Source organism: Nanorana parkeri, unplaced genomic scaffold (assembly GCF_000935625.1).
Source record: "Nanorana parkeri isolate BGI_ZX_2015 unplaced genomic scaffold, ASM93562v1 scaffold224, whole genome shotgun sequence".
In the NCBI taxonomy this organism is placed as follows: Eukaryota; Metazoa; Chordata; class Amphibia; order Anura; family Dicroglossidae; genus Nanorana; species Nanorana parkeri.
Genome location: NW_017306492.1, coordinates 302,598 through 314,479, shown reverse-complemented (window position 1 = coordinate 314,479; position 11,882 = coordinate 302,598). Strand labels below are relative to the sequence as shown.

At 46.3% G+C, this 11,882-nt stretch overlaps 1 protein-coding gene across 1 annotated transcript; it reads left to right on the top strand.

Annotated features, from left to right (window-relative positions):
- Nucleotides 1-225: 225 nt before the first annotated feature.
- On the top strand, nucleotides 226-6,292 carry FGFR1OP2 (FGFR1 oncogene partner 2). The gene is made up of 5 exons (XM_018556085.1): nucleotides 226-360; nucleotides 1,439-1,556; nucleotides 2,318-2,460; nucleotides 4,152-4,265; nucleotides 6,155-6,292. Exons 1-5 carry the CDS (start codon nucleotides 226-228, stop codon nucleotides 6,290-6,292), a joined length of 648 nt encoding a protein of 215 aa, XP_018411587.1.
- The last annotated feature ends 5,590 nt before the right edge of the window (nucleotides 6,293-11,882 follow it).

Sequence of the window (11,882 nt, the reverse complement as noted above, 5' to 3'; positions counted from 1 at the left end):
CCAATTAACCTTCCAGCATGTCTTTGGAGTATTATTATTATATATTGATTTCCTGTTCATACTAATGGATCATGGGCTACAGATATAGCAATTATTAAAAGGGGTTCCCTGAGGCCTGAAAATTCAGGTTCCCCTGCGTTATAAATGTTTTGGGAAGGCGGCTTTACAGTGTAAAAGGCGGAGTATTCATAAGACTATGAAATGTGTTTCTTTTCACCCAGCAATATGAGTTGTACAATCGAGAACGTTCTGGCCGATGCAAAATCCCTGGTGGAACGGTTACGGGAACATGACAGCGCGGCGGAGTGCCTTATCGAGCAGACAACGGTGCTCAACAAGCGAGTGGAGGCCATGAAACAGGTCAGTGATGTGCTGTAATGGATTGCCATAACATGAATATCAGTGATAGCACAGGAGGGTGCATGTGCAGAAACTCCATTGTGTAATCAGACTTCATACTGAGATCCTACTGCATCCATTGCCTGGGAAGCGCCTCCTATTCCGTCTTTTCATTAGAATATTACATACAGTTTTGTAGATGATAATAGCTGTCTGCAGGGCCGTCCCTATAATGAAGCAGCCTGATGCAGTTGCCCCACGCAGCATCTCATTGAGTCACATGTGTCTGCTGCCCTTAGTGCTCTTAGCTACCTTGGACCCTCTTGCTGGTGTCCCGCTTAGCTCCTGGCAACCAGGTTCCGCCTTCATACACATCTCCCTGTCCACTCTGGTTTCTGAGAGCCAGACAGGGAGATATCTATGGCCCTTATACATCTTCCTGCCTGGCTCTTAGCAACCTGGGACGCTCTGGCTGGTGTCCCGCCCAGCTCCTGGCAACCAGTGATGTCAGTAAGCCGGGTGGGATGCCGGACGTGGGTAATATGCACCCCTGTTGCAACCAACCTGATAACGTGTTTCGTCTCTGCCCCCCTATAAAACATACAGAGTCTGCAAATAGAATAGACAAATATGGCTTCTTCTGTGTACATAAATAATTGAAAGCTACACACAGATGAGGTTTCCAAATCATTGCAACGCATCAGTAAGATACTTGCCATTAAAGTGGACCCCTCAGTATGAATACTTTTCTGACCTGTCACAATGTCCTTAATCTCCAGTCCAGTAGCTTTGCCCAGACTGAGATAATGTCCTCGGTCTGCTGCAGGTAGGAGGAAGCATTTCCTCAGTCTCCTCTTCACTAGTGCAGTGATGAGATGTTTGTGTTCTATGTGAGCCGGCACCTCAGTTCAGGAAATAGAACGTCACTCTGTAGAATATGAACTTCGGCCAAACATTGGTGAAGATGCTGTTTGGAAAGTCCAGGTCCTCTGGTTATTGGGAGTTCTTTCTAGTCGCTCCCTTGTTGTTGTAGACTTGGAGCAGTCCATGTATTGTGCTCCGTTGTGTGTGATGTCAGCACTGATTGCTCCTCTTCTAGTACCAGGAGGAAATTCAGGAACTGAACGAGGTGGCGAGACATCGGCCGCGGTCTACACTAGTGCTGGGAATCCAGCAGGAGAATCGGCAGATCCGGGAGCTTCAGCAGGAAAACAAAGGTTGGTTCTTTCACGGTCTTAAATGTGTAAAGCTGACATTTCATCTGATTTATATAGTGCCTGCCCTCAACATAATGAAATTTTTTTAATAAAACTTTATTTGTTTCAAATACATATCTTATTTATACCCAGCGACACATAACTGGGTCTCTGTGCTTCTCTATAGTCCAGGCAGATAATGGCTGGTGGGAGGGGCTGGCAGGGTGCTGTATATAGCTTCCTGAAAACATCACTGCACCCTGTCCCAGTACTCCTCACAAGAGTACTCAGACCTTATACAAGCAGTGGGCTGGCTCCTGGGAGGAGTTATGCAAATATTTAAATGCCTTGATGGACAGATGTCACTCTGGTGTATTTGCATGCAGACTGCTAGGTAATGGCTCCATGATTGAAACTGAAATCCAGTGAGTGAAAGGGACGGGCCAGTTGGGCTGGAGAGGAAGAGCTAGATTATGTCAAGATTATAATCTATCTGATTGTTTTACCTTCTAATACACATTGTGAGACGCTCGCAGTGTGCAGTGATGTCAGAGTCAGCTGTACACCTCTGATACACACAGCTTACAACTTTTTAATACACACTATAAGAAGCTTGCAGTGAAATCAGAGGAGAGGAAGCGGTACAACTGTAAAGTTAGTGTTTCATCAGACCAGAAGCCGGCTTTCCTCCTGTACATGTCACACCGCCCCAAGAGGGGGAATTCTGTGTCTTCTTAATCTTCATTCCATACATTTGTCAGTCTGTGTGCCTCTTCCCCCAGAGCTCCGCACTTCCCTGGAGGAACACCAGTCAGCGCTGGAGCTGATTATGAGCAAATACCGAGAGCAAATGTTCCGATTATTGATGGCGAGCAAGAAGGACGACCCCAGCGTTCTGGTCAAACTGAAGGAGCAGCATTCCAAGGTACGCCCGCACCCCGCAATGGGGGACACGTGTTACAAAGGGAAACTTCGTTCTGTGTGTCTGTGATTACTGCATGGGAAGATCCGGTACTTTATCTGCTCCATGTGAGCTGTCCCTTTAGGCTATTGTAGCGCTCATCCTCCTGGAAGGTACTCCTGTCTCACCTTTCTGGACGGATCCTCAGCACACCTTGTGGGAGCTTTATTAGAGCAGGTTTAGTCCTGTATGGTGACTTGTATTAAACTGAACAATAGGAAATAGAGAAACAGAAATGATGTGACAAATCAACACAATGTCTGTGTGTGTGAGTGAGAGAGGACAGGAGGGTGAGTGAGAGAGGACAGGAGGGTGAGTGAGAGAGGACAGGAGGGTGAGTGAGAGAGGACAGGAGGGTGAGTGAGAGAGGACAGGAGGGGGTGGAGAGAGAGACGGAGAGTGAGCCAACCAGCACTTTCTCTAGTTCTCAGCCGCTGTCCATCAGCTCAGATCTCATGTCACAGTGGCAGTGCATCCGCTACACTATTTTTCATATTTTTTTTTATTATTGTAAATGTTCCCCCCTCCTGCAAAACATTCTATATATTTCCTAAAAGAAGAAGCCCTAGAGAATAGTGAAGGCAGTTGTAATTATGTTGCACAATATTTCCACAGCCGTTAATGGAAATACACTGAAATACATTTGAATTCATTGTAACACAATATAATCCCCATTTTGTGAAATGTGGAAGATGAGCCGGTCCAATAACTGGATGTCAAGCCTTAAACAACACTTTAAAAACCTTTACAACTGATAGTGAGTAGAGCGTGGCAGGTTCTCTTTATTAATAGACCCCTAATGGTTCCCCTGCACTAAAGCCAATCAGATCGAGGACAGAAAGTCTCTGATCCTCTCCTCTTCTGGCCACAAGGGGCTGGGATCCGACAGCTATGACCCCTCCTCCACTCTCTATCATGAAACAGTTTTCACCAATCTGTTTGATTGCCTTTGCATGTATTATATGTCCTTGCCAGTCAAAGGGTTAAACCAGTTTAGTATGACACTTTCTAGGTTTGCGTAGTCAATGGCTGTCAAATGGGGTTTTTGTAGTATTTAAAGCTTCACCCCAAGATGAAAATAATAATTTTGATCTATTCCTCAATAGCCACAAAGGATATAAATAAACTTTGTGTGCTATAAATGCCTTTTTCAAACACAGATAAAACTGTGTAAAAGTAGCAGTGACATCATCACTGTCCTGCACACAGCCTGGACTGAGAACAGAGCTGTGGAAGGGACCCAGTAGGCTCCACCCACTACAGGTTGCTTACAGAAAACTACAGGAGGGGGTGGAGACAAGACCAGTCATCTTGCACAGGGAGGGCGAGCAGCAGTGACTGGTCTTTATTACAGGAAGCTCCAAGTGTCACACTGACGACTGCACAGATCTGGAAGAAATACACCGAGCTCCCCAAGATTCAAGTATACACGCGGCTCTTGTATTCGCTTATTGTGGAGTTCAGTGTTAACTGAAGGTTACAGATGAAGTGTGTACTATCCCATTCATTTTTCAGCTGGGACATTCCTTTTCTTGTCTCATGACTTCTGTAACAAGGTAGAGATCGGCTACCTTATTTCAAGGTGCCAACTGCTCCTTTTCGTAACCAAGACCCTTCAATCTCCATAACACAAGTTATTGTTTTGTGTTCATTAGGACTTGCAGACCCATGTGGAAAAAATCACCGAGATGACGGCAGTGATGAAGCGAGCGATTGAAATCGATGAACAATGTGGCGGCCAGGAATCCGACAGGATCCTAAAACTCGAGGTGCGTCATGGCTGCTTCCATTTCGGTTGTGACATATGTTCTTAGTAGGGATGCACCAAAATGACATTTTGAGACTGAAACAGGAAATAAAAAAATGTCCGGCCGAAACCAAAAATAATTTTTTTAACCATTTTTTCTTAAATATTTTATTTTTATTTCTTTTTTTTTCTAAACTTTTTAATTTATTTTTATTAAATATTTGTATTTTTTAGCTTTTACTGTTGGGGTCTTTGGGGGAAATATCAGGGGTCTCAACAATAGGTAAAGATTGAGAACACGGAGTCCCCAATCTCTTTTTTTGCAGCCCCAGCACTGAATGAACAGGAAGCCTCTATACTGAGTCTTCCTGTTGATTCCATACATTGTGGATATAGTATGAGTTACCATGTACACAATCGTGAATGAACAGGAAGTGATGTAGATAACTTCCTATTCATTCATAACTGGGACATAGTAACATACTATCTGCAGGTATTTACAAACATTCAGTGATCACTGACTGTACCCGCTCTCCATCCTGGATCGGCTGTCACAGCTGAGCCGGCGGTGCAGGGAGGAGAGCTCGGTCTAGTTTCACAGCTAATTCCTCCCCCCTCACCGCCGGCTCGGTCTCCAGTGACAGCTGTCTCCGCCCACACACCGCTCTCTTGATCTCTGAGGATGCTGAGCGAGCGGTGCGGGAGGAGAGCCCAGCCTCTTGTGACGTCACTGGCAACTGTCTCCGTCCCCATATCGCTCTCCTAATCTGTCACAGGAGGCTGAGTGGTGTGGGAGGAGAGACGCCAGCCTCTCACAGCGCTCTCCTTGCCCCGCTTGGCTCCTGACAGTTTCTCTCCTTCTCGCTGGACGCTGCGCTGTGTCAGGGGACACAGAGCAGCGCACAGCGGGGAGGAGAGAGACTATGGATGCACCCCAATTTCTGTCGAAAGATGGCACTTTCCCTTTTTCAGCCCATATGTTTCGGCAGCTGAAATGCGGTGCTCCATAGTTCTTCGTGTAAAGATAAAATTGCTACTCAAGTTGTTTCTATATTTCTATGTAATTGAAAATAAAGCCGATCTATACTCACCTTCTCTCCGCTAATGCACTATGCTTCCGAATTCTGTTTCCATTGGGAGTGTAGTGATGTCACAGCACTTCCTCCTGAGTATGGAGGCCGGGAAAGAGTTGTTACCGCTCTGTGCATTGCATCCCTTCAGCAACAGATGACTGCTATAGTGATCTATTGCTGGCTGATTGCTGCCAGCAAGAGATCACTATTAGAAGGGATCTGTTGCTGCACAGCTACATGGGGGGGGTCTGCATCAAGTGTCCACTAACCACATCCAGACCCCCATAAAGAAATAAAAAGACAAAACAAGCTTTCTCAGCCAGGGTTCCATAGACATCTACCAGAGATTGCCTGGGGTTCCTTGAGAAATTAGCAATTCTGCCTCTCAAGTAAGTAAACGTTGACCGCAATGATCTTCCCACTGACCACCATTGTAATGGGGACCTTCTTCCAGTGACCATCAATGTAAGAGGATTCTTTGCCCATTGACAACCAGTCTAAGGGTTGGCCCTCTCTACTGACCACCAATCAATGGAAGCATTTCACTAACCCTCAGTGTAAGGGGACACAATTTTGACTATCGGAGATTTTCTGTCCATTTATTGTTTCATTTCATTATAATTCCTGAATTAAAATGTTGTTGCAGCCCCAAGACTTTACATAGGCTGAGCACATCACATTCCTTATTCTTGTATCAGTTTATTGGACCTTGAGCTCTTCATCTAGTAATTGTTAGCAGGGGTCCTGACATCTGGAAGTGATTTTTAGGGTCCCTCTGTGTTATAAAGGTTGATAGAAGCTGCATTTGACCTTCATTGTTTCTTTTGTTCCCCAACAGCAGGAGAACAAAGGTTTACGTGAGATCCTCCAGATCACACGGGAATCCTTCCTGAATCTCAGAAAGGATGAATCTCCGGAAAGCTCCTCCCTTTCAGCCCTCGTCAACAGCACGGACCACAATTTACGGAAAAGCTGAAGCCCCGCCTCCTTCCGCCTGGACGGAACAGACCCTCGTAAAGGAACAAGCCAAATTCTGTGAAATCTGTTGTTTAAAGTGACTACTGTCTTCTACTTGTACACTGGAAAACGGACAATTCACCCGGGGCCCAGACGCGCAGGAATCCCGATGCGTTTCGCATGGAACCTGACAAGCCTGCGGGATGTCCATTCAGAGCGGCAATCTTATTTTACTGCTCGCCGGAGACGGCGCAATTTATTTATAGGGCATTGTAGAGTTTTCTGATATTTTAGCTTTTGGGGGGGGAACCTAAATTCTGAAGCGCTATTTTTTAAAGAGCTGTGTAGATAGAGTATGAAGTATTTTTATATTGCGCGTACGGAAGTGTTATGAGTGCTACGAGACGAGATGGTCATTACATTCCTTCAAGTATGCCGTCAGCTGTGTATTTTATAGGGGGGTGGGGGGGATCATTGATTCCATAAACCATAACGGCACTCAATAAAATGGAGTTCTGGATGGAGCAGTGAAAACTTAGACAATACATCATTTTATATTGCTGTTTGTGTCACCATTGGGGAGCTTTCCTCTCACTTCCTGCACGGAGGCGTAATCAAAAGGGTGAGGGGAATCCCCTGTAAGACAGTTGGACAGGTGTCCCCATTGAAAGATTTCACTCTGTTCTTCTCACTTTCATATGTGACAACTGTCACCAGGACAGAGAGTGTAGTGGAATTCCTATAGTGGAAACACAGACACTTTAAGAAAAGTTCTAATCCTTCAGCCAACAGATAGGTGGGACGCCACCCTCCCCCTCGGGCCCCCTGGCGGGGGTGGCGCCTTACCCCTCAGGCCCCTGGCCAGCATGACAGCTAACTGTGCGGAAGCTGTACATGCAGCCTTAAATATACACCGTTCAATATTTTTTTTATTCAACCCGCGGGCGTAATCCCTCACTGTTTCCTTTGTATTCTGACAGTGACTGTTAGCTGATGGGCTGCAAGCACTGTTGGTTTGAAGACTTTACGACCTGCTCCTTCTATCAGCTTATTAAGGGATGCTAGCCGCAAGGGTACTGGGAGCGGCACCCACTTTTCCTAAAGCTTTTCCCACCATTCCTAAAGCTAAGCCTTCCCCCATCATTCACCTGTCAGATGCCAGGACCTCAGCAGGCAGTACAAGCTCTGGATTTTAAGCATTTTTTACTACCGTAGACATATTTTAGACCAGGTCAGGTTTGCTTTAAAGGTCAAAGCCACCCAAACCAGATTTTGGTTCTCGGTTGGCACTGATAGGCAGAAGCTCTCACCAGCTTTCCCCCCCTTATGATGCTCCATTGGCGGGATTGACCATTGGAATTGGGTGTCTCTGCCATGACAAAGCTGTCACTCTCTGGCCGCTGAACTCTCCAGTTATTTGTGTATACTGATTATAGTGAATCATAACCATTTTGCTTCCTATGGTCTCAGCCACTGGGGAGGTTTGGGACTTCTAGTTGAGAAATCTCCCTATTGGGGTCCCTGAGAGGTATATAAAGTATACAGGGGATTCAGCTTGTTGGCATTAACCCTCCCCCCCCCCCTTCCCCATGGAGGTCAGACCTGCTTTATGCAGATAACAGTAGTCAGGTACAAGCAGACTATTGGCATTGCTAGGAGGCCGGCAATGGTAGTCCACATAGGTGTCTCACTACTGGTTTCCTTTTATTGTATGGTACATATAAAGTGTATGGAAACCCTAACAAGGAACTTCTCTTCTTTGCCCCCTTGAGGTCTATTAAATACACCATTGAAAGCATTTTTTTATATCTGAAAATATGTGTTAATCTTGCCAGAATTCTAATGAGCTTCTAACTTCCTGTGCATTTTACAGTCTTAGTAACCCCTGTGGACCACACCTACCTATATGTAGTAGGGAGGCGGTGCCCTGTAGTCCTGTCCTATGCCCCCTCCCTTTTCTAAAAAGCATTGAGTGCTGTAATTCCAGTTATCAGCCAGCAGGGGGTGCTGTGGGCAGAATAAGGAATGGCAGGTCACTGTTGGTGCTACATAAGCCAGTGACTGGGAAGACCACAACTGAGCATATAGACTGCCATTCCAGTATAGTAGGTGAGAACTCCATATGCAGGTGGCCAGTAGCCGTTTGCTCCCACAGTAAGCCTCCAGGAAAGAGGAAGTGAGGATTCGTAACATTGCATGATCAGTAAACTATAGATGCAGCAAGTGACACGGGGACGCTGACATATATGCAGGGTGTGTACGGCTTCTGGAGGGGTCTCCTCTACTCACAGTTGAGGGCCGTGAAGCTCTTTTTGTTTTTCTTATACAGAAGGCCAAATTATTACACGGAAGGATCCACAGGGATGTAAACCAAAGCCATGGAAATCCCCCCTTTAAAGGTTCACATAGTGGTTAGGTACAGCAGAAGCAGCCATATTGTGACATCATCAGCACTTATATTAGTGGTTACCTTGCTTGCCCAGTGTGAGGCGCTTTGGTCACTCCAGTCCTGGGGCCATGGGGAACAAGTCCGTGCTGATTAAAGGCAGTGGCGTCACAAGGGGGGTGCGGCCCGCACCCGGGTGACAGCAAAATGACTGGCAGTCATTTTGGTGTCACCCCCTTTGAAAAGTTAGGCACTTGGTCGTAGACTGAGAGCCCAACAGTTTCAGGAGAGAGGAGGGGAACCTCTGTCTCTGCCGGCATCCATCATCGAGATGGCCGCCGGCAGGTATCAATCAGATGACCGCACACGCACGTGGTGACGTCACTGCGGGGTGTCACTCGGTATCGCTGATTTAAATTGGGCTTTAAAAAGATTCTCCCACTAGCCAGAGTGGTCTGCAGGCAAGAAATGTCATCAATGTATATTCTCCCCCAATCATATTAGCTGCCTGACACCTCAGTGACCCTCTCCTGTAAAGATGGCTGTCCTCTTTCTGCATCCCACCCCCTTCCCAGCCTGCAAGCCAAAAACATACATGAGTATTTAATTTATTGTCTCTGTGGACTATACGTGTACGTGTCATTCCGGTGTTGTACCATGTCGTGCGCCTGTCAGTGATTGTGTTCAGATACCACTATTTTAATTGTAAAATAAACCCGGTGCAATCTGCGCATTTCAGTTTACCGATTCACTATGTCTGGCCAGTTATTTCATTTTTATTTATTTTTTGATGGATAGGCAGACACCTTTGGAATAAGCCCGCAGCCCAGGCACCAGAATGATCCACGTCAATGGGTTATGTCTTCCTGAGCGAGTAATTTCCTTCTGAAGAGCAATTCCAGCAAATAACATTGGTAATCAGCTATCCAGGAAGCACTGCAACGCTGCTAAAGTTGGAAGATGGAAATTCACTGGAATTACCACTACTCTGGGTTTTATTACATTTATGCTAAGGTTCTAAAAGCTTCCCATGGTACTACATCCACTTGTCACATGATGCTTTGTAGCTTCTGGCAGAGACAGCAAGGAGCTCACAAAGGGCGGGCTGGAGGTACAAGGCCCGCCCCTTCACCGACTCAGGAAAGGGGAAGCCAATCAGAACATCGGCCTCACACACACACACAGGGAAGAAGCATAAGTCCCCATTCACACTATTGTAAAGCAGGAAAGCACGTCCCCATTGATTTCTATGGGTGCCAAATGCGGGAAAAGTAGCTCATATAACAATACCTGCTATAAGCATTCCGCATTTTTCCCACACGGTTTAACACACACGGAAACTGCTCATTTTCCCAGCCGTGTTTGGGGTGCTATGAACTAGTAATAGCACTGCAAGCACATTGCACGTTTTGAATGCACTTTGTGGGCTTTTTTCTGAGTTTGTTGCATATTCACAGAACGAGATGGTGTGAATGGGGACTAAGTGTGAGCGAACACATCAGTTGGAGCCTACTGCAATAACCCAGTTAGTATTTCAAGCTTGCATTAAAGGACAACAACCATGTTTTAAAAAGTCCCCCACATCAGAGATGTTATTGGGCAAAGTGGCAGGTTCTCTTGAAAGAATAACCCCGCCCCCTATTTACTTTTGCTATTTTACCCCACCACTCTGTCAAATGCACCTAAAAAATATGCAGTTTTCTCAGTGTGTTTGAGCATGTGACCTCCTCAGGATGCTGTCCCTTATGGTCAATGATCAGGCCCAAGCACCAGCCAGTGAATAGTGTCATTAACCCGGTGTAAGCTCTGAAGCTGACACAGGTGTGGACTTCCTGCTTTGATAGGGGAGCTTGGGTCGCTAATAAAGGTGTATGGCAGGAAAGAGGGGTTCTTTATATAGGAAACTTGTCATTGATATGTACCTACATGGACTCTAGCTTATCTGGCTGAGGGGATAAGGAGAAAACATTTGTTGCATATGTTATGCAGAATCTTAAACAGTGATTTTCTGATCTGAGGCCTGGGCACTCAGGGGCACATGTCTTGATGGGGAAGCATCAAGTCCAATTGGTGGCTAATGAGTTGGAAATCAAAAGGGTGCCTACCAATAGCATTAGGTGCCCAAGGCCCTGGGGAAGTCATATGTACATATTACCCTCCAGCATGGGGGGAGCTGAGTGCCTTTTGCAATGTGCCAAATGGCTAAGAACAAGGGTCACCCATTGCATTGAGCTCTGAGCTGGAACTGGACACCTCCATTAGGCACCTGGAATGTTTAGGCAGACAAAGGAAAGTTTGGCTGATTTGCCTGATTTCAAAGCAATCCTGTGGGATATTCCAGGGCATCAAACTTCTCTGTGGGCCAATGTCAGGTATCAGTTTACTCCCAATTGGCCATTTGGAGCACCCATCACAAGCAGTGTCAACTGAGAGTCCAAAGGGGCAGACCTACACATGCCCATACTATTGCAGTGGGTGTAGCAGCAGACCTCAACGCAAATGGTACAACTTTAATTCTATAGGTCAACTTTGAAGTAGATCTAAAGCCTGAGGCGTGGTTCACACTGAGTGTATTGGCGCAGCTGAATAAGCGGGACAAAATGCATCACAAAAAAAAAATCCCATTCATTCCTTCGGCCCCGGTTCACACCTGAGGGTTTTGTCACAATAAGCAAAACGCTTGTCAATGGAAAAAGTACACGAGCTTCTTTTCGGCAGATTACAGCTCGTTTTGTCCCCATAGAGTCAATAGGAAATGCACGTTGCAAATGGTTTTGCGTGATTTGCCCATTTACATCTCTGTCACAATCTGCTCATAAAAATGTGCGACTTACTGTACGCACATTGAAGCATTTCTATGTGCGAAAACGCTGACGCCTCGGTGTGAATCAGGGCTCAAGTGATCACACATAATTTGCTACTATGTATCCAGGGGCGTACCAAGGCCGGGTGTAACCCAGGGAGTGCTTACCGGGTGACACCCTGCCGTGACGTCATCGAGCATGTGCGGCGATCTTGATTCCTGCCGGCAGCCATCTTGGTGATGGACACGGGCAGAGAAAGGAGGGGACAGTCAACTGGCAGGATGAGGCCTGTCGCCGTGTCCCCTCCTCTCTCCCGAAACTGTTGGGCTCTCGGTCCATGACTGAGTGCATGACTTTTCAGAGGTGGTGTCACCATTGGTGTAAAGTAAATGTCACCAGCACACCAAAAGTATTTCAGC